This window comes from Carassius auratus, chromosome 7 (genome assembly GCF_003368295.1).
Source record: "Carassius auratus strain Wakin chromosome 7, ASM336829v1, whole genome shotgun sequence".
Classification (NCBI taxonomy): domain Eukaryota; kingdom Metazoa; phylum Chordata; class Actinopteri; order Cypriniformes; family Cyprinidae; genus Carassius; species Carassius auratus.
This window is the reverse complement of record NC_039249.1, coordinates 588,253-610,194: the sequence shown is the minus strand read 5'-3', so window position 1 is coordinate 610,194 and position 21,942 is coordinate 588,253. Positions and strand designations below refer to the sequence as shown.

The 21,942-nt window shown below is 36.7% G+C and overlaps 1 protein-coding gene across 1 annotated transcript in view; it reads right to left on the bottom strand.

Moving 5' to 3' along the window:
- Positions 1-3,958: 3,958 nt before the first annotated feature.
- LOC113105347 (uncharacterized) overlaps positions 3,959-21,942 on the bottom strand; it is a 32,643-nt gene continuing 14,659 nt past the window's right edge. Inside the window, exons 5-6 of the mRNA XM_026266387.1 lie at positions 7,024-7,318; positions 3,959-4,059 (exon numbers count right to left, since the gene is read on the bottom strand). Of these exons, the coding sequence (XP_026122172.1) occupies positions 3,959-4,059; positions 7,024-7,318 (396 nt within the window). The remainder of the gene's footprint in view (positions 4,060-7,023; positions 7,319-21,942) is intronic.

Sequence of the window (21,942 nt, the reverse complement as noted above, 5' to 3'; positions counted from 1 at the left end):
TGTACTGTACATGTGGAAATTGACAATAAAGCAGACTTGAACTTGAACTTGAAACTAACCCCGTATTTTCTAACAATATTACCAAGGGGCAACATGTATATTGAAAATAGAAGAAGACCTAGGCCACATTTTTGGGGCACTCCATATTTTACTGGTGATAAATGAGATGACTCTGAGAATAACACCTACAGCTCAACCTGGCAAAAACTGAGCTTCTTGTCTTCCCTGCCACTCCAAATCTAAAGTATGATTTCTCCATCCGGCTAGGTCCTTCTACAATTACCCTATCAACTTCAGTCAGAAATCTTTCTATGTAACCTTTGATGACTGGCTGACCTTCAAAGACCACATTGCAAAGAATGCTAAATCTTACAGGTTTGCATTTCACAACATCAGAAAGATCAGACCTTTCTAACGGTGCATGCATCACAACTTCTTGTCCAGGCCCTTGTCATTTCTAGGCTGGACTACAGCAATGCTCTTCTGGCTGGACTTCCATCAAGCACAATCAAACCTCTACATATGAATCAGAATGCAGCTGCACGACTGGTCTTCAATCAGCCCAAAAGAGCCCATGTTGCTCCTCCCTTTATCTCCTTGCACTGGCTAATGGTTACATACTTCCACTCACTATTACGAATCTACATCCACTCCAGAAGTCTGAGATCCACTAGTGAGTGACACCACATTCCAGAACCTTTTTATTCACTGTACCTAAATAAAAGATTGCTATCAAATAGACAAAGAATTGACAAAGAATTGACAGAGCAGCCATCGAGTCATCGAGTCATAGACAGTGTTCTAGATTATTACATGCAGAGGTTTTAGGTCTGATAATAAAAACCTCTGTTTTTTAAGAATTAAGCAGTAAGAAATTACTCGTCATCCAGTTTCTTTTATATATGCTATATTTGAGAAACGAATATATATATATATATATATATATATATATATATATATTAGTTTCTCAAATTGGTATGTTTTGTCAAACTGCAAATAAATATAGATATGAACCATGCTAATGCACTAGCACTAATGCCGACAAAGTTTTCTAGTCTATTCAAAAGAATGTTGTGGTCAATAGTGTCGAACGCAATGCTAAGATCCAATAGTGCTAAAAGAGATACAACCATGATCAGATGATAAGAGCAGGTCATTTGTAACTCTAAGGAGAGCAGTCTCAGCACTATGATACGGTCTAAATCCTGGCTGGAATATGGATCCTTACAAATACACTTTTTCTCTAAGAAGGAATTTAACTGTAAGGATACTTCCTTTAAGTATCTTGGACAGATAAGGGAGAATCGAGATCGGTGTGTAATTAACTAGTTCTTTGGGGTCAAGTTGTGTTTTTTTTTTTTTTTTTTTTTTTTTGATGAGAGGCTTAATAAGAGGTTTTGGGGACATATCCTAATGACAATGAGGAATGATAATAGCCAGAAGAGGATCTAGAATTCTGGAAGCACCTATTTTACTATCTTATATGGAATGGGGTCTAACATACATATTGTTGGTTTAGATAATTTAACAAGTTTATACAATTCTTCCTCTCCTATAGTAGAGAATGAGTGGAACTGTTCCTCAGGGGGTCTATAGTGCACTGTCTGATGCGATACTGTAGCTGACGGCTGAATGGTTACAATTTTATCTCTAATAGTATCAAACTTGGAAGTAGTTTATAAAGTCATTAATGCTGTCCTGTTGGAAATGTCACCACCTGTTTGCTTTATTTTTTGTTTTTAGCCACTGTATTAAATCAATTTCTGGGGTTATGTTTTTTTTTTCTAAGAGAGATGAAAAATAATCAGATCTAGCAGTTGTTAATGCTTTTCTGTAGGATAGCGTAATTTCCAAAGCAATACAAAATACTTTTTCCCACCAGCTACACTCCATTTTCCAGGCTACTCTCTTTAGGGTACGAGTTCCTTAAGCAACCGTATCTAAAATGCTAGAAAAGAGTCCATAGTTTCAGTTACATCATCAAGTTATTCTGAGGTTTTGGATATGCTAAGGATTTGGGATAAATCAGGAAGACTACTTTCAAAGAAGTCTTTTGTGGTAGAAGTGATGGTTCTACCATACTTACCATACATGATTAGATAAAGAGATATCATCACTTGATGGATATTAAAAACACCAACAATTAAAACTTTGTCTGCAGCCAGCACTAACTCGGATGTAAAATCATTAAAAAAAAAAAACCCTCTTAAATAAAGTCTGTATGGTGCCCTGATTACCTGTGTACAGTAGCCAGTACAAACATAACGGGATTTATCATTAACATTTGTTTCTTTGGATAATGTTATATGAAGCACCATTACTTCAAACGAGTTATACTTGAAGCCTGCCCTCTGAGAAATCCTGAAAACATTGGTATAAATTGTAGGAACACCTCCCCCTTTGCCTTTTAGACGCGGCTCATGTTTAAAACAGTAATCTTGGGGGGTGGACTCATTTAAAATAATGTAATCATCAGGTTTTAGCCAAGTTTCTGAACAGAGCACATCTATATTATGATCAGTAATCATATCATTTACAGAAAAAGTGTTTTTCTCATATTCAATAAGCCAAGCTTAATCATTTGTTTATCCATATTACATCTGTTTATTAATTTCTTGAACATCAAATTAAATAGTTACTCTTAAATAGTTTGTTTCTTGTTCAGGGAACAGACACAGTCTCTATAGTGTGATATCTAGGTGAAAAAGTCTCTATGTGCTGAGAATTAACTTATTTTTGTGGTGTGAGGCAGCTAGCAGATGATCGGTGTAAGCAGTCTCTCCATTTCCTGACCTGGGCCCCAGTTAGTCTGTAATACTGTAATACTCTATAGGCTCCAATAATGGTTTCCTTCATGTCTGTGGACTGGGTCCCGCCTGGCTGCTCCTGCTAGAAGTTCCTCCTATCGTCTTCCTGGCTCCTCCCTCTGTCATCTCCACCCTGGATTCTGTTCATTGTGGAGGGCGATGCACACCCATGGACTGTCAGTGTGTTTGTTTTCCACAGAAATATATATATATTATTTTATTTATTTATTTATTTATTTTTGAGTTAATCATCCAGGTTTAAATCATACTCGAATTGATTTGATTTTGATGCAATATTTACACTGAAGCAGAAAGCTATCGGTAGGGCCATGACATTTTTCAAAACTAAGAACTAAGAACTAAGTGCTGCCAATCACAACACACACTGGCCCAACTAACCAATCACAGCACATTTCATATTTCAGAAGGCGGGCCTTCATTTCATACAGGAACTATTCGAGCTGTTCATGCCAGACTGGGCAGTGAATGAGGTGTTGTCATAATGTAAACTAAGTGAAAAATAATGTGTTTTTCGAACAACCTAGTATAAAAGCCTGTTCTAGTACACACCCAAAACAAAATCAAGAGGTTTTAAAAGAGCATAATAGGACCCTTTAAATACTTCTCATTTTCTCATCATCACGAAACCAACAGATTTTGTTTATAAACATAAAATAATTTTGTGGTAATTTTAAAGTAAATACAGCATATTGGTAGTTTGTTTTGTGTTTCAAATTGTGAGACTTTTAACATCAAGATTAATGAATAATGCATTGATTCTTAAAATAAACATGAACTGAAATACAATCATATATTTAAAAAAATCATTTTATTTCTGCTAGTTTCCAAAAAAATTCATTTAATTTAACTAGAAGCATTAAAGCCTTAAAACTGATAAATTAAAATTAATACGTCGATTACTTCTACATCTATTACTACTACATCTGTTTGTTGGCTCATATTTAGATATACATATCTGTCAAATAAATGAATAAATGGAAAATAAATTGCAGATATTTTTGAGCGATTACTATAAATTGTTAATCTAATGTATAATTCAGAAACTAAGTAACTAACTGTACTAAGAATTAATTGCAGTCATTTTACATCAATTTCACTCCAAGGAAGGACAATCAAGAGTAGTATTTGCTTTAGTACGTTTCGGTATAGTCCACTTCTTCTGGAAGACTTTCCCGCTGGGTTGTGTCCTCCATGTCATAGAGACGTCCTGATTGATCAGCGTCTGCTTTAACTAAACACAGAACAGACTTCCATTACTCTGTGAATGAATCTCACACAAACACGTTTGAGGCATTTCATCTCGGAAAATAACATGTTTTACTTTAAAAATCTTCCAAAAGAGCAGAAATGTCAACATTTCAAACACAAAGCATAATATTTTGTCTTTTTGTAAATAATATTTAGTTTTAGTGTTTAGCTTTATTCACTGTGGAGGGGAATTCTGATTATTTTTCTTGAATTTCCTTTTTTAGACTTATGTTTCATGATTAATTCTGGTCAGATAGTTAATATAAAGTTAACCTTGTTTAAGACGAGTGCCTTCAGTTTAGCTTCATCCATGTTCTCAGTGGCTTTCACCTGTACTTGGATAACCTGCCTCTTCTTCTTGACTGTGAAAAAACAGGTTATATGTTTCACTTAGTTTTACTATAGCTTACTTTATGAACAAATAAATCAGGGATTTACAGACTTCAGTTAATTAGACATTATTTTGATTACAGAAATGATTCAGCCATTAAAAAACACATTCAGAAAAATGAAAATAGAAAAATGAAATGTATTTAAAAAAATGGAATTAAGGAAAAAATAAATAAAACTGATTTCATTGTGTCCTACAATATCTCTGTCTTAATTTTAGGAAACAAAGTTTGTAAACTCTTATGTAGCCTATGTAATAAATTAAATCAAAGTCACATTTTCCTGTTCAAACAAATAATTTATGTACACAATAGTTCAGGTCAGAATTACCTGTGCTACAGTAGAAGTAATAAGTAATAGTGCAAAATCTATCATCAATAAAACGATAATAAATATTTAAACCAGCACAGTTTTCATTCCACCGAGTAAATCCCCGAGTAGTGACTTGAGTTGAGGATGTGACGTTGGATTGATCTGACCACTTCCAACTGTCCCGGTACAATCCGATCCAGACAGCAGGCGAGACAATATTTAGCAAGCTGGTTATGCTGTCTTGGTCAGCTTTATTTCTAATGGTAGCCAGATCTGTGTAATGCTGTCTGCAGTACTCCTGAGCATCAATCCACGTCTTTGTATTCTTGCTCAAAACCATTTTCTCTGTTGCGTTTGCACTTCCTGTGACAATTCCAAAATAGGGTTAAGATGTTAAAGTCATTCATTGCAAGCCATAGTAATTTTATCAAATGAGTGTGAAGCTGTTAAACCAGCCAAATAAATTATAAAATTTTTTACTTGACTTCAGCTAGTTTTTAAAGCAACAATTGTGGTTTTCCATGTAGTTTATCTTGCTATACTAAAATAAGCAAAACTAAAACTGAAATAAAATAAAAGCTTATAAAAATAAAAAGTATGAAAACAAAACTAAAATGTACAAAACTAACAAAAATATAGGTGCAAGCAGCAATTAAGGGGCCAAATACAACAGATGCAGAACGAGGAGAAAGTATTGGAGAGAGGATCAGTCTAAATTCAGTCATTTGTAATATGATTAATGGTTTATCAATTCTGACCAATTGGTGGCGCTTTTAACAGATTGATATGGAAAAATGTGTTAATGCGGTAAAATCCAGATCAAATCCATATATTTTTGACAGTATGGTCTGATGATGATTTTGATCAGATATGGTGAAAATTGGACCAACAAGCTAGGAAAATTTTTAATAAGTAGGTTTCAGTGAAGTTCAGCTAATTATGGCATAATTGGTAACAATCTATGTTTTCAGCAAGAAACTTATAAAGAACTGTATCATGATAGGGCATGGGCAATAGGGCAAAAAAACTAATCAAAAACCGTAAAAAAAAAACATTTAATATTTTTGTTTCATTATTTTCGACCATAAGGTGGCACTTTCTTGAAACTTTTTAAGTTAGTGTGTATTATCAAAGTTGTGATCTGAGAGAAGCTCTGATCCATCCCTGATTTCTGCGAGGTATTTAGCATGCTAAACATTTGGACCTGCCGACAACTCTGAGTCCTGCAATAGGAAATGTGTTTGCAAATGAAGTCAATGACCTACAGCCAATAAGAGAGCAGGATACAAGGCAAAGGAAGGTTCAGGGGGAGGAGTCATAATAGATCTTCCAGCAGGCAACCATTCTCTCCTTCAAATTCTTCTTTATTTATCTATTTTTTAATTTTCATTATGAATCACTAAACAGACAACTTGGATTACAAGCTCTTTACTCCACTATTTTTGACAGGAATAAATCTATTCTTGTGCGAGAACTCCTGTCTCTCACATGATCTTATGTTATATTCTGTATCAGATCTCACATGTGTTTGATTGTGAAACATAGTTTGTAGACTAGGCGTCCGCTATTCCTATTGAGAAGATGATTTGTGACCCCCTGTCGCCAATCCTTCGTGTAGTCTGCACAACAGCAACTAGATGTTACTTAGTAATTTTTTCTTTTGTTTCTTGTAAGATATTTGGAAACTTGATTTGATTGGTTTGACTGATCAATTGATTTTCATTTTTCTTTTTTAGTTGACATGGTCTGACATTCTATATTTAAATTTTCATGAAAATCCAATAAACGGTTTAGGAGGAATCAAAGGAAATTCGTCTCTGGTTCTTACCATTCAAAAGTTCTTAAGACAAACATCAGTGCATCTTTGGACAAGTGGTAGCGCTAGAGGGTTTGAGTTAGAAAGTTCAAATTTGGTGTGGTTAATGTTCAGACTGTCCTCTATCTGTTTGCCAGATTTGACAACAGTTCTATGGGCTGCCATAGACTTACAGAGCAGAAGATGACGACTAACAGATAACATAGGTGCCTGTGTGGCCTATCACTTTTTGGCCCCTAATAATAAACACACAATAAAAAAACTAAACTAAAATAAATTCAAAACTGAAAATATAAAAATAATAATAGGATCTCTGTGATAATAAAGTAATACTGGTTCATATGAATTCCTAACGTCCTTATATTAGTGTCTTCATTCATACACTGAATTAATTAACATCAATAAAGAGTGATTGTACATGATTCTCACCGTCATAGCACACAAAATATCTTGAGTCGCTGCAGTAGAAATCAAACCAGGCTCCATTATCAAATATCGCAACACACTCCTCTCCCAAACCGTAGTTATCTGGCTGACCAAGTCCCCAGTTCTTGAACACCAGACTCTCCTCGTTATAGGACCAGCGCCAGCTGTTGATATCGTTGTACAGTCCGATCCAGGCAAAGCCAGAAAACTGTTTTTCATCTGCGGCTTCTTGCAGACGCGTCCAGTTTTCATTACTCTGAACGGTGGCCAGGTCAATATGGTGTGTCCTGCAGTAATTCTGTGCATCTTCCCATGTCATTAACTGATTGATCAGAATATACTCTTGTTGTATACACAGAGTTAATGACAGAAGTCCTGCAAGAGAATACTGCCATCTTATTATTTTTCCTTCTTAAAGTTTGGCCGGCTTATTTGTCCCAGTCATCTTTTTATATTTATATATTCTGACATTTATAGTTTGTTTGCTCATTGTTGAACAAGAGCTTGTCAAGTGAATTTGTCTTTGATTTTGCTTGTACTGATACATCACTTCTGTTGTAAAGCATTGGTCAAATATTGGAAAACCTGTTTATGTGAATAGTACACAGGTCCGTTCTTCCTGGACTTGGTCTGTAAGATTAAACCTGCTTGGAAGCAGCTTATTTCATGTAAACGGGATTAGACCACATCTTTTTAAATCTGTTCTAGCCGCTGCTACTTTATTACAAGAGTACTCTACAGGAACAATAATAATTGAATAATTAATTTGAAAATAATATAATAATGTTGTGTAGTCTATAATACTATAGTCCCAGCCAAGTTAACTCTTTGAAATATTTATTAGTGATGCAAAAATAATTTTTTAATTGTTTTGTGCATTCATTTGAGTCCTGACATTTATTATGAGAGTCCCTTAAGAAACTTTAATTAATGCTGTCATGTAACAAATCTGCTTCAAAGATAAAATTGCATACTTTTTTTAATTATTAATAAAAAATGTAAAGTCTGTACAAATACTGGAAATCACAGGCCCTAGGTGAGATTAAATAAGGATTTGTATTTAATATTGTTTTTTAACAGACAAAGTGCATTGCTGAGTCTACATTATTATCATTATTATTATTGTTATTAATAAACTTCATCACTAATGATGAAAATGCCATAAAACATGAAACAAGTGCAATATTATGTATTTAAATGATTGCAGTTTAAGTTATTTTTTACTCAATTTTTAGATCAAATGTCCATTTGTTCTGAACATTTTTTTTATTTATTTTTTTGATTACACTGATATTAATTATCCTTGTCTAACTATTTTCATTTTGAATGTTTGTTTTGTTTAATGTTTTGAAAAATATTTTACCTGAGAGAAAAAGCAGATAAGGCAAAATTCGGTCCATCTTTTTGTTTTTTCTCACTGGAACAACATGAATGAATGAATGAATGAATTAATTCATTAATTGATTCATCCAAAATTTACTTGATTTTTATTTATATATACATAAAGCATAACTAGTAATCCCCCAGCAATGAAAGAGCACTAACCTGTTAAACTGCGCTGAGAGTGAACTGATGAAACGCTGGCCTATCTTCAGTGGTGGTGAGTAATCAGATGTCTCTCAAGTTCCTGATCTTAAGCTCTTTAAATAGGTTTGTTACGTTAAGAAGGGAATTTTACAGTCATATATGCAAAGTGTGTCCTGTATTGTTTGTTGCAGTTCCTCCTTCAGGTGCATGGATCATTTAAGGGCACTCACTGTACTTCATGTAGAAACATTTGCAAATGTTTTTATTCAGAAAAAAACATTCTTTTAAAAATCAACTTCTAAAATTAACTCTACCTTTACATGTATGCATTTGCACTGAAGGGACTTATTAAGATTTGATAGATCCTTGCATTTATATTGTGCACTGGATAAAATCACAAATGTATGGCGATAGCACTTGCTTTGGAAAATGCAATTAGAAATGTAATTCTTGTTCCTTCGGGTCAGCAGTATTTGTGTAAATGTATTATATGTTTGTGATTAGTAGAGTATGTTTTCAGATCATGCAAACTGTAACATCTTCATGGACTCTTAAGCAGTTATTTTCCTATGCAAATGCCTGTAGGCGTGTGCTTGCCACTTCTGTAAATTTAGAGTACAGAAACAAAAAAATATAACTTCATGAAAAGAAAAATTTTAGCTTTAAAAATTCACAGAACTGATGAACAAAAATAATGAATCACTCACTGCCGCTTTAATCATTTATTTCTAATCAATAAAACAAAGACTGTGCATTTGTATACATTCTAGAGGTCGACCGATAGTGAATTTTACTTATACCAATAGCTAGCTTGGACCACAATCTTCTGTATTATTGTTTTGTTCTGGACTTCATTTCCCATCACCCTTTGCTCTTCCAATCCAATCTTATTGTATCCAGCTCTGTGCGATTAGTCTTGTTAGTTCCTTCATATATACTGTATCCTTTGTTGCTGCAGTATTTAGTGAATTATCTTTTTTCGCATTGCTTTCTGCCTGTCACCGTTTTTGTATTTTGTTTTTGGATTAATTAAGTGCACTTGGATCTTCTGTGTATTCACAGAGTGAATCCATGACAGAGGACTTCAGCCATTATTGATCAAACAGTATGAGGGACAAGATTCTGCTCTCTGAACGACAAGTCCGGCTTCAAGGTCTGGAAAGACTTTGTCATAAGGGAATGGAGGTGCTGGCCTTCACCCAAAAGTTCTGGACTACCCTTACATACATACATATATATATATATGTTCAGCTATATATTATGTGTAGCTATAGATATAATTTTTTGTTTTATATCAAATCATGTAAACATCTTGACAGATAATGCAGTTTATGAGAATAATGTAGTTTTAAAGGGGTCATGTGATTTCAATAATTAATTTCTCTTTGGAGTGTTACAAGCTGAATAATTTTGGTTTATTTTATTTATTTTTAGGTTTGTTTATTTTAATAACAACATCTGGCATACAACATAGCATTGCCAACATTAGTCTGCATGTAATTTAAAAAAAAGGCAGCGGCTATTTACACTAAGTGCAAATATCGTCTCGGTTACGTATGGTAACCCTCATTCCCTGAAGGAGGGAACGGAGGCGGCACGTCGGTGACCAACGAATATGGGAAATCGCTTTGATAGATCAGTTTTTCACTGAGGAGCCGAGCCGGGGGCCCAGCAGCTCAGGGGCGGTACAGCAACCATGGCGAAGGTGACCGACGAATATGGGATCCCTATCAAAGTGCATGGGTGCTGCCCCTTCCAGTGCCCTGTGCGAGCCGCCTGTACCCCTATTAGGTGTAGGCCGGGGCTCAGAACGAGTAGCTCCACTCACCGTTGTTAAAGCACTACCTCAATGGGTGAGATTGGATGACACTGGGAAAACGTACCTGGTCCGCTTGGAACCAGGACGCTGCAGAAGCCCCATCCTTCCCGAAGGAGGTCTCGGAGGCAAATACACATATAGCATCCGTCTAGGAGTAAACGGAGAAATTTGAGGTGATTAAAAACCATCTTGGGAAGGCAGAAGTCTGCCGGAGAAACACAGGCTCTAAGGCTATACCGTGGACTATGCACATATGAGTACTGCTTAGGTCTCAATATGGAACCCACCCTTCCATGGTTCTCACGGATACATCATGAAGGCCCGGCGCCGGATGTTCCACTGCGTCCAGCTGCTTAGGGTGATGGAGGATATCAACAGGGTCTACAGTATGGACACTCTGGAGCAGTTTAAGCAAGCTGACTCTAACCGGGGCCTCTCAGTGCCACTACCCATCTGAGGTGAGAACACAGGAGGATACCGGCTCTAAACGAAGGCTATAGAACCTAGTGAACGTGTTAGGGGTCGCCCAGTCCGCAGCTATACAAATATCTGTCAGCGAGGCACCACGAGCCAGTGCCCAGGTGGATGCAACACTTCTAGTTGAGTGAGCTCGCAACCTGAACGGGCAGGGCACTTCCTGAGCCTGATAAGCCAGGGTTATGGCATCCACAATCCAGTGGGCCATCCTCTACTTACCCTTCTGCAGGCCTAGGGCACGTAGCCAGGCTGGGGCCTCAGGATTACCTGGGAGTCAGCCGGCCCAAACGCTAGGCACGAATCATCGACCGAAAATGCATGCAGGTGCCCTACACTGAACCGCCTCCGAATCAGCTGGACCGTCAGGGGATGGAGCCGCCATTCTCCCAGGAGCATTGCCCGAGACAGGCTGTATGACTGAGCAGGCCTGGAATGTGAATGGCATGAAGTGACCTCAAAACCTTCTGACTCCAAAGGAGGAGGTGGCAGGCGAGTTTCGACATGCGACGAGAGCGCAGACCACCTTGTCGGTTGATGTACGCAACGGTCGCAGTGTTGTCCATTCAGCACCACCTCCCTGTGCTCGTACAACTGATCTCGAGACTGTGCTAGTATCAGCCAATCGTCTAAATAGTTGAGAATGCAAACACCCTGCTCTCTGAGAGGAACGAGAGCTGCCTTTTGTGACTTTCGTGAAGACACGGGGAGACTGGGACAGCCCGAAGGGCAGGACCTTGTACTGATATGCCAGTCCTTCGAACGCAAACCACAGTAAAGGTCTGTGGCGCGGAAGGATGGAAACATGAAAGTACACATCCTTCAGGTCCATCGCTGCAAACCAATCTTGGGGACAGACGCACTCAAAAATGCGTTTCTGTGTCAACATTTTGAACGTTAGACGATGGAGGGCCCGATTCAAAACTCTCAGATTCAAGATTGGTCGTAACCCACCGCCTTTCTTGGGTACAATGAAGTACGGGCTGTAAAACCCATCCTCATATATCGGCTGGAGGGATCGGCTCTATAGAGTACTTCGCCAGTAGGACTGCGATCTCTTCCCGCAAAACCTGGTTCCATGGGTTGGCAGAGGGTGCGTGAGTCCTTTTGTTGACACTCTCGAACCACCCGCTGCTGCCATCTGGCGAAGGAGGAGGATGAGTGAGGTCCGGAGCTTTGCCGTCCGGAGCATTGCCGTCCGCAACTCTCCGTTTCCCCTCCTGGGACCCAGAGAGGGACAAAACTGCTCTCCTGTCGAGATTTCCAGATTCTCTGCCTAGCCTTCCTCCAGCAGCTGCCCGCCGGGGCAGGATGTGTCGGATCGCCTTAGTTTGCTTCTGTGGACGAATGTGGACACACGACCCAGCGAACTCGGAGTGACCTTCGTCGCTTGAAGCGCAAGGTCAGTGGAGGTTCGGAGTTCTTCCAGAAGTGCTGGATCATGACCACCTTCGTGCAGGTCCTTCAGTGCCTTAGCCTGGTGCACCTGCAGTAACGCCATAGAGTGTTAGGCGGAAGCATCTTCCCCACAAGCACCATAGGCACTGCCGGTCAGACCAGACAAGTGCCTACAGGCCCAGGAAGGGAGCACCGGGTCTCCACGCCAGGAGGCAGTGGACTTAGGACACAATTGCATCGCTACCGCCCACTCCTCCGATGGGATTCCTGAATACCCCTTTACTGCACCGCCATCAAGGATCGTGAGTGAGGAGGAGCCCACTCATTCAGCCCATTTATTTCTTGTGCTGCACACAAAAATGGATAACCAAACAGTTGCTGGTCCACATTGACTTTGGTGGTAGGGGGAAGATACTCTTCCCAGCAACTGTTTGGTTTTCCACCTTCTTTCAAAATAGAGTTTATGTTTAGCAGGAGAAGAAAACTCATTCAAGTTTAAAACTATTTTTGAGTGGGTAAATACCTAGTGGGCTAAATATCTATACTTTTTCATATGCTGTTACCTTAATGAAACAAGCTTTGTCTTTTTATAGGGATATTAGTTTGGCTGTAATGCTCAAAGAGCTTGCAAAATAGAAAAAAAAAAAAAAAAAACACATTAAAATATTTAATTACACCAAATACACAAAATAAATTTTCTTTCTGGCAACATTATATGACCACTTTAACCGCATGTTTTGGATTGACTAGTTTATTTGGATTGACATTTTCCTAAATCGTCTGGTTTAGCTTGATTAGAGATTATTTGCTTTTTGTCTTTGAATAAAGTGTCCTTGTGAAGGTCAGGATGGAAATTTTCCACAGTCGGCTGGGTTATTTGATGTGACTGCTGTGTAGCAGAAAAAAGCATATCAGGCACCACAACATTAACAAATCAGACTGACTCGTCTGACCCAGTTCAAGCTCAAGTTGTACCAGAAAAGTTCAGGGAAATGCAAATCAAAATGCGCAAATCAAAAGACTCTGCTGATCTCATCTGGTATCAGTCACTGCTATCCATGTTTTCCATACAGCCAAAACTACCTTCATTCATTACAAGGTCAACAGTGAATCAGACGAATGCAAACTCCTCAAAACATTTAATATTTTCCTTCGTTCCCCTCTGCCAAATTTCACCTCTTTAATTGCTGTCGATTTCTAGTTACTTCACTAACAAAACCAAATCCATCAGCAGTCAATTCTCGGCTCCACTCACCAGGGAACTCACATCAAACACATACCCAGCTGATCTTCTTCTCTCCTCCTTCTCTAAAGTAAAGTAATGTCACCATTATTAATATAGTTTTTTACAGTGCTGATTGTGTCAAAGCAGCTTTAAAGCATTAAACGGAAATACTAGTGTTTTGTTATAGTCTGTCGTTCTCCTCTGGCCAGACAAGACCTGCACATTAATTCTAGGTTGCAACAAAGTCAGATTGTGCAGAGGACTCTTCTGGTTCCTGTGGTCTTATCCCGATGGCTGTCTAGATGATGAGGTCTTCGGAGGTGATCTGTCTCTGAGGCTCATTTAGTTGTCCCGGTCTCCGCTGTCTTTCAGGGCAGTAGAGGTCCTTTCTAGGTGCTGATCCACCATCTGGTCTGGATACAGACTGGATCCGGGTGACTGCAGTGACCCTCTGATCTGGATAAAAGCTGGATCTGGTGGAAAAAAAACGCCATTATACTCTTATACTCTTCCCATTCATGGCAAAATCACATGAACACATCTTCAACCAAGTGTCTTCTGCTTACAGAGCAACCAGCTGGGCAATAACCATTCTGGTTTTAACCCTCTGGGGTAGTGTTGTCAGAAGACCCAGTACTTTGGTACCAAGTCTGTAAAAAAAAAAAAAAACTGTGATGGTCCCTGGTATGCAGGACACCAGAACTGTTTTGAGTCACTTCACAAGCATTTTACCGTTTCATTTGAGTAAAACCAGTGTCAATTTAAAGGTATTCATGGTAACTATAAAGTTATTTTTGATTCAAAACAACTGAACACCTGTGGCAGTGCGATTTGTAGTTGTAGAGAAAAGCCACACATGTGTATCAGTAAATTTGAAGCCACAGAGAGAAATGTTTTAAGAGTTGCAAACCTGTAGACTTTTTTTCTCCCCTACAAACACAACACAACAGTTACACCTTCTAAAATTCTTCATTGCAGGTGCACAAATCCTATTCTACAAATCACACATTGCTGCAGCGAATGTGGTGCAAAACTCATTTACACACCCGCATCAAGAAATGTGAAGTCGTGGAGAAATGTTGAACATCCGCAAATCAGTACGTGAATTCATCAAATGAGAGTTGCACACTTGTAGAATATTTTCTCAAAACTGTCTTGTATATTTTTCCAACACAAACACAAAGTACATAACTACAGCTGCTTGAATCTGCTGCGATGAATCTCAAACACTGTTTTTCGCTTTCAAGTGACAAGTTTCGCGCTCTCCCTTTTGCACCGAGATATTTGGTTCAAAAGTGATTTGTGCATCTGTAGAGGTAGTGGGCGGGACTATTTAGAGATTACAGAATTTCAGCCAATCAGAAGAGCTACTGAGCCGGTAGATATACTCAAGATATACCCAAGCAGTTTTACGCCCCTGTTGTTCCTCATGCGTCCAGTAGGGGGAGGCTGTATATTAGTATATGAGCCCAGTCATATATCAGAACAGCAGACCATATCTATATGTATGATAGCAGCAGACCTTCTTGAAGCGATACATATGAGGTATGTTAAATAATCTGCTAAAGTAATTGTTGTTGATTGTATTGTGTAATGATGCAACATTTATTATTTATAAAAGATTGATCAATTAAATATCAATGAGCGATATCAATTCAAAAGATGGGTCAATTTATTTCGAGGGGCAAACGTACTCTGACTCAAACTTAACTAACCACAGTCCATCATCAATGGACAAAAAAAAAAAAAAATCAAAGTGGCTTGACACTTTTTCCAAGTGTTCCATCAATATTGTTCATTGAAGATCAGGAGCGAATTGATGTTATCTACACTCAGATGACTTCAATTCTGGACGGCACACCTACACACACCCACAGTGACCAGATCCGATTCATTATGGATGTCCCTTTTCCAGAGGTCTTGTGTGTTAGTTGTGCTCTGCATGGTGTCATATTCACATTGTTTTTAATGTCAAATAGTTTATACATAATGTTAGATCATTGCTATAAAATAATAGTTTTGTGCTTAATATAGAAAAGGCACTTATGATTTTGTTATTTTATTGCTTTTTTATTTATTTTTATCAGTGAGTGGTATCACTTTGACAGCAGGATAAAGAAACAATTAAAGAAGAGTGGCAAGCCATTGGAGAGTCATCTACAGGAGTCATGCTGTTAAGAAATAACCAAGTCATGGTGTTAAGAAATAGATATTTTTTTTTATTGTGAACAATATTGTCTCTTTCTTTTAAATGACCCTTGGAACTTTAGAAAAGGGTTAAATTGTGTTTTTCTTCATAAAATGCTATGTAGGACATGTTTTGTTGCTGTATGATGAGCAATTGTGAATTGTACAGCAAATATTTCATTTAGGATCCATATGATTACACAGTACTGTATGTCTAATGGCCTGAATATGGTTAATATCTAAATATAACTTAATATAAATTCACGACTTAATATATCAGTCAGTCTCCTGTATATAAAAACAGTTTATAAATAAATATAAATAATACATTTTACAGTAGGTCATAGGTCTGCAGCCTCCCCCTACTGGACGCATGAGGACCAACAGGGGAGTAAAACTGCTTGGGGCGTATATCTACCGGCTCAGTAGCTCTTCTGATTGGCTGAAATTCTCTAATCTCTAAACAGTCCCGCCCACTACCTCTACAGATGCACAAATCACTTTTGAACCAAATATCTCGGTGCAAAAGGGAGAGCGCGAAACTTGTCACTTGAAAGCGAAAAACAGTGTTTGAGATTCATCGCAGCAGATTCAAGCAGCTGTAGTTATGTACTTTGTGTTTGTGTTGGAAAAATATACAAGACAGTTTTGAGAAAATATTCTACAAGTGTGCAACTCTCATTTGATGAATTCACGTACTGATTTGCGGATGTTCAACATTTCTCCACGACTTCACATTTCTTGATGCGGGTGTGTAAATGCGTTTTGCACCACATTCACTGCAGCAATTGTTTCAAAAATGCGAGCGTACGAGTTTCTAAATGTGTGATTTGTAGAATAGGATTTGTGCACCTGCAATGAAGAATTTGAGAAGGTGTAACTGTTGTGTTGTGTTTGTAGGAGAGAAAAAAAGTCTACAGGTTTGCAACTCTTAAAACATTTCCCTCTGTGGCTTCAAATTTACTGATACACATGTGTGGCTTTTCTCTACAACTACAAATCGCACTGCCACAGGTGTTCAGTTGTTTTGAATCAAAAATAACTTCATAGGTAACCCGTCAAAATAAAAGTAAATGTTTACATAAAGGCAGTGTGCTAGAAATATTACTATTATTTAGTAGAATGTATGTGATACTGCTACTATTGTTGAAAAAAAATAATACAACTTTTTAAAGAAATAAATCACACAATATTTCTTCCATGTTTTAACTTTAATAGCAAATCCCCTTTATTTACCAAAAAATTAAATGTTAAACTGCTAAACATTCAACTGTCTTGTAAATCCATCGCGAGAGATGCAATTTAAGCCAGACAAACTTCCATTTGGGTGAAACTTGTTTACTGTTTTTCATAATATAACTTGTAGAAAAACAAGTTATATAAGTATACAGAATGGCATTGGTTTTATTTGTAGTGATAACAAGTTTATTTTTATTTTTATGCTAATAAAAAAAACCCAAAAAAACACACTTGCCACTTTAACTGCGCTGGGGCGAACTGAGACTTGTCGTAACATTTGCATTTTATTGGTGTTTTGTTTGTTTTGACTGCTTTTATTTATCTAATTAGTGATAAAATCGTCTGCTAAACGTATATGTAATAATTAATGATCTACCACCATAACAAAACAAGTGGTTAGTGTTATTTCAAAGGACATTTAAACCATCTATGATATTTCTTATATCAGTTATGTTATATGTTATATTGTTATTGGACATAACTATGCATGTGGTCCTTAAAACAATCATGTTCTTTATGTTGCGAAAGTGACACATATTGGAAAGCCTCTACAGTATTCTAATGTTCCAGATATAACTTTTTGGGCTCTGCTTTAATACTGGGTTTTGTTATAGGCCTAAACCATAAATATTTGAATGAAACTTTTAATGAAACTATTAATATTTGTTTGCATGAATTTTTTTAAGTTTTTAAAGTCAATGTCTTTAGCTTTGAAATGTTTTAACTGCTGCCCCACCTTCTATTTCTCAAACCTCGTACTCTCTTTGGTTTAGTGCTGAGAAAACATGGAGGAACATTTTGCTTTGTGAGTTACCCATCATGTGTTGGTAGTAGCATGTACCCCTCTGCTATGGGAAGCAAACACACCTAAAGCAGGATGAAACAGCGCCACAGGAACATTACTCCTCTTATAATAACGTTTTATGGCGGATGGCAAACCAACTTCTGGTGCATTTATTGCCACCAACTGGACTGGAGTGTGAAGCACTAATAAGTATACACTAATATGTATATTAATCCTATTTCTTTAATGTATTTAACGATACCATATATATTACCTTGTTTTGCATGCTCTTGCAAAAGGCTTGACAAATTAAATGATTCAACACCCATGTTTCTTATTTTCTTAATTAGTTTTACTCTCTTTTTCATTGAAGGTTTTTTTTTTTTTTTTTTTTTTTTTATTATTATTAAAACACATCTATTTTTTCTGCCTGCTTACAATTAATAAAATGTTGTAAGTTGTTTTCTATTAATTTATTTGATTTTGGTCTGTGTGACTATGTGATGTTAAGGTTTTTGTTAGTTTCTTTTTTTTTTTTTTTTATTAAAGTATTTGTTTAATTTTGGCTAGAAAGGAGTACTACCCACTCTAAGCTAAAGGGTGCCTTTGTTCACTGAGTGATTTGATTCTAGCTTCCCGTTTCCTGACTGTGTGCTTGTAGTGGATGGTTGAAGTAGTGAAGTGGAATCTGTGTGGGTTTGTTATTTCTCCCTGCATGTTGATATGTATTTTTGATTGCCATTTCTTTATCTCTTTATTTTTTTAAAATATGTATATATATATATATATATATATATATATATATATATATATATATATATATATATATATATATATATATATATATATATATATATATATATAAATATATATATATGTTTTTTTTTTTTTTGGTTTGTTTTTTTTTTTGGTTTGTTTAGTTTGTTTTTGTTTTTGAAGCAATATCTTTATCTGGTGTTCAACTGTGTATCCTTATTGAACTATTATTTCAAACTTTAAATTTTACAGATTATGAAAGTTATTTTAATGTGATGACATTATTTGTTCATCTTTCATAGGTTGCCCCCATTTAAAACAACTAAATGTGTCATAATTTAGGAAAGCAAATAATTCCTTAAGGAAAGAAGTTGAAAAAAACAAAAACAAAAAAACACTTCAATTACCACTAGCTGCAGAGAAGTATTTATAGGCTTTATTAGCAATTTCCTCTCCCTAATATATATTTAGACATTTATGAATGACAGTAATAAAAGTGAATTTTATCTGCATGTACACTACTCAGACAGCACAAGTACATCTGTAAGACTTCTGCTAAAGATCTTCTGTGTAATCTGATAAATGCCTCAGGAGTTTTACATGCATTCTAATAAATGTCTATTTGGCATCTGACAGGAAAAGTCTTAAAGGCGTATTGCAGATGAGCAAAAAATAAATAAATAAATAAATAAATAAATAAAATAAATAAATCCATAAAATACATATTGCATATTTAAATACAGACATCAAATAGACGTCTCTGAGATGTACATGTGTGATTAGGGTGAGTGCTTTACTGTCAGGTGCTGGAGCCTCCTTCTGTAGAACTTCATGGCACTGGTGTTGGTGTCCTCAAACTTTTGTCTCAAGACCTACAGTGGTTCTCCAAAGTCAGGAAAGTCTGTGGTATATTTTCTCTACGAGAACAATAAGATATGGCACAAATATCAATCATTTTAGAGCGCAAAAATAAAATATGAAAGTCAGGCGAAATCCTGGAGGTAAAGTCTGGTGTGTGTTTAGATTGCAGGAGTTTTTGGTAATGCTGGTTATCTGTAGAGGTCATAAGTGTGCTTCATGTTTTTGAGCACCAGATGGCAGCACCGTGATTTACTATTTTTAATAGTTATTTTTAAGCGTGTGTGTGTTATGTAGGACAATAAGAGCAGTGAAACAAAATCCTGGTAAGCAACTGAATACTTAATATGGAAAAATCTTTCATATGAAATATGGCTTTCAAAGGAAATATTTCTATTTAATAACACACCTAGGTAATGCCTCATTTTTTTTATTTATTTTTTTTTTTTTTATTAAAGAGTAGGAAATTACTAGTCATCCAATTTTTTATATAACAGCTATGCATTCAATTAGTGTTGTTAATTGGTATGCTTCGTTTGGGTCATGAAAAATTAAAGAGCTACGTATCATTAGTGTAACAGTGAAAGCTAACAACATGTTTCTTGATGATATCTCCTAACAAGGCTAAAGCATGAAAAGCAACAGTCCTTGATCTGAGCCTTGTGGTACTCCATACTGTACTTGTGATCAATTTGATATCTCATCATTCACTGCTATGAATTGATGACTGTCAAGTTAGTTTGATTTACAACCATGGCCATGCATTTCCACATATGGCAACATCATTTTCTAATCGATTAAACAGAATGTTGTGGTTGATAATGTTTAATGCAGTGCTAAGGTCCAGTAAGGCTAATAGAGAGCCCGTGATTACACGCTGCATGCATGCTAATAGCTTCGACTCTCTTCAAACACTTGGATATGCGCCTAATCATTTTTAAGCACTTGATGTTAAAGGAGGGATGATTGCACAACACTTAGGGGAAACACAATATCTTAATTAACTACCAAAATGAAAATTGAAAACCAGTAGTTGTAGCTGTTCACAAATGACTTAAACTTAAGATCAGCAAATGGCAGGCTTGTTTGTGAATGTTGAAGAGTTGTACAAAATAAAGGGGATCAAACAGCAATGTAAAGTCTCAGAACTACAAACAAGTGGTTAATCACAATACATCACTTATGAATACATCTACATATAAATGGAAACAAGTGTTACACCAGCGTAATGCTGAAATAGTCTACACACACCTGTACATGATATTTAAATCCTAGCACTGAAACAGTGCAGTCTCTCAGATGGAAAGAATGGTGCAGTCCAACTCAACAAGCAAAGGACAAGACCATGATGTATCAAGGCTCAATCGTGTCTGACTGGACTTTCAGGGCTCGACTAAAGGTGCGACTCGAGTGAGTGAGGTCCGGCGCTGATCTGCTTACCACTCCAAAACTGGAAACAAGGTCTTTTATCCTGCCGGCACATCTGTAGATTAGTCTTGTGTTGTGATGTCACAAATATGATTGACAGCCATGTGAACCAATGGTCATGCTTAAATACACAAAACATACATGAATTTAACATAATGCCCATGTATTGTATCTAGGGCAACGTAGTTGCTACTAATTACATATTTCAGTAATAAGCCATATTTAAGGTCGATGAATGATAGGTGAACGTTTGGATTTCCTGCCTGATATACTGCCTGGAATTATCTGAAGAACCAACGTTTAATGATCTGCCTGACACCGACACACAGTTTCTTTTTTGATTGATTTATTTTTTTTCCTGTGACTAAACAACTAATAATATTTTAGTCAACTAACATTTAGTTGACTATTAGGGCAGCCCTAGTTTGATCACAGTTGCCTTTCGGTTAAAGAGGATGAAATTAAAGGATCACACTCCACAGAGGAGTCATTTAGAGTTGCTTGCAAGACCAGTTTTTAGATGGTGTAGTTACATCATCTGACTGACCAGATTAACCAGTCAAGTCAACATTGACCACTTCTCCCAGCCGGAACATACTGTCATGGTTTGATTGGTTTTGTCAGTCTCTTCTCTTCAGGTTAATGTTTTTACAGTGATTTGGTGTGTTTAGTCCCCACCCACAATCACTGCAAGTTCTCTTTCAGATCCCCCTCCACTATTAAGAGCCACGCCCACACCTCAACATCCAATCAAGAACAAGTGGATAGACTAAAGTTCTAAATTTTACTTTTTTTAAACCATTAAATTCGGATGCTATTCACAATACAAGAAACATTCATTTATTTATGTATTTATTTATTAAGTAAACTTTTATAACAAATACAGTCTATTTGGAGGATATTTTCTTTTAAATCCACAAGCACTTTCCCTCCAATTCTTATTTTCATGACAAGAACTACATACACTCAGACACATTTATTTTTTTTTCTGCCTTTTGTACAAATGTTTTACCAGTGATGCCATATGCTGAGTTGTCATCCCACTGACTTTGCATGAGCACTAGAGGCTCATTTCCCTGCACTTTTGCATAAGAGAGGAGTTTTGGTTGTGTATCATTATACAAATAAGTACCTGATGAAGTTGAAGATGACAACATATTTGTTGTTTTGAGTCATCTGGATGTCACTGACATATATCACTTGAGTTTGGCATTAACAACTGTGAAT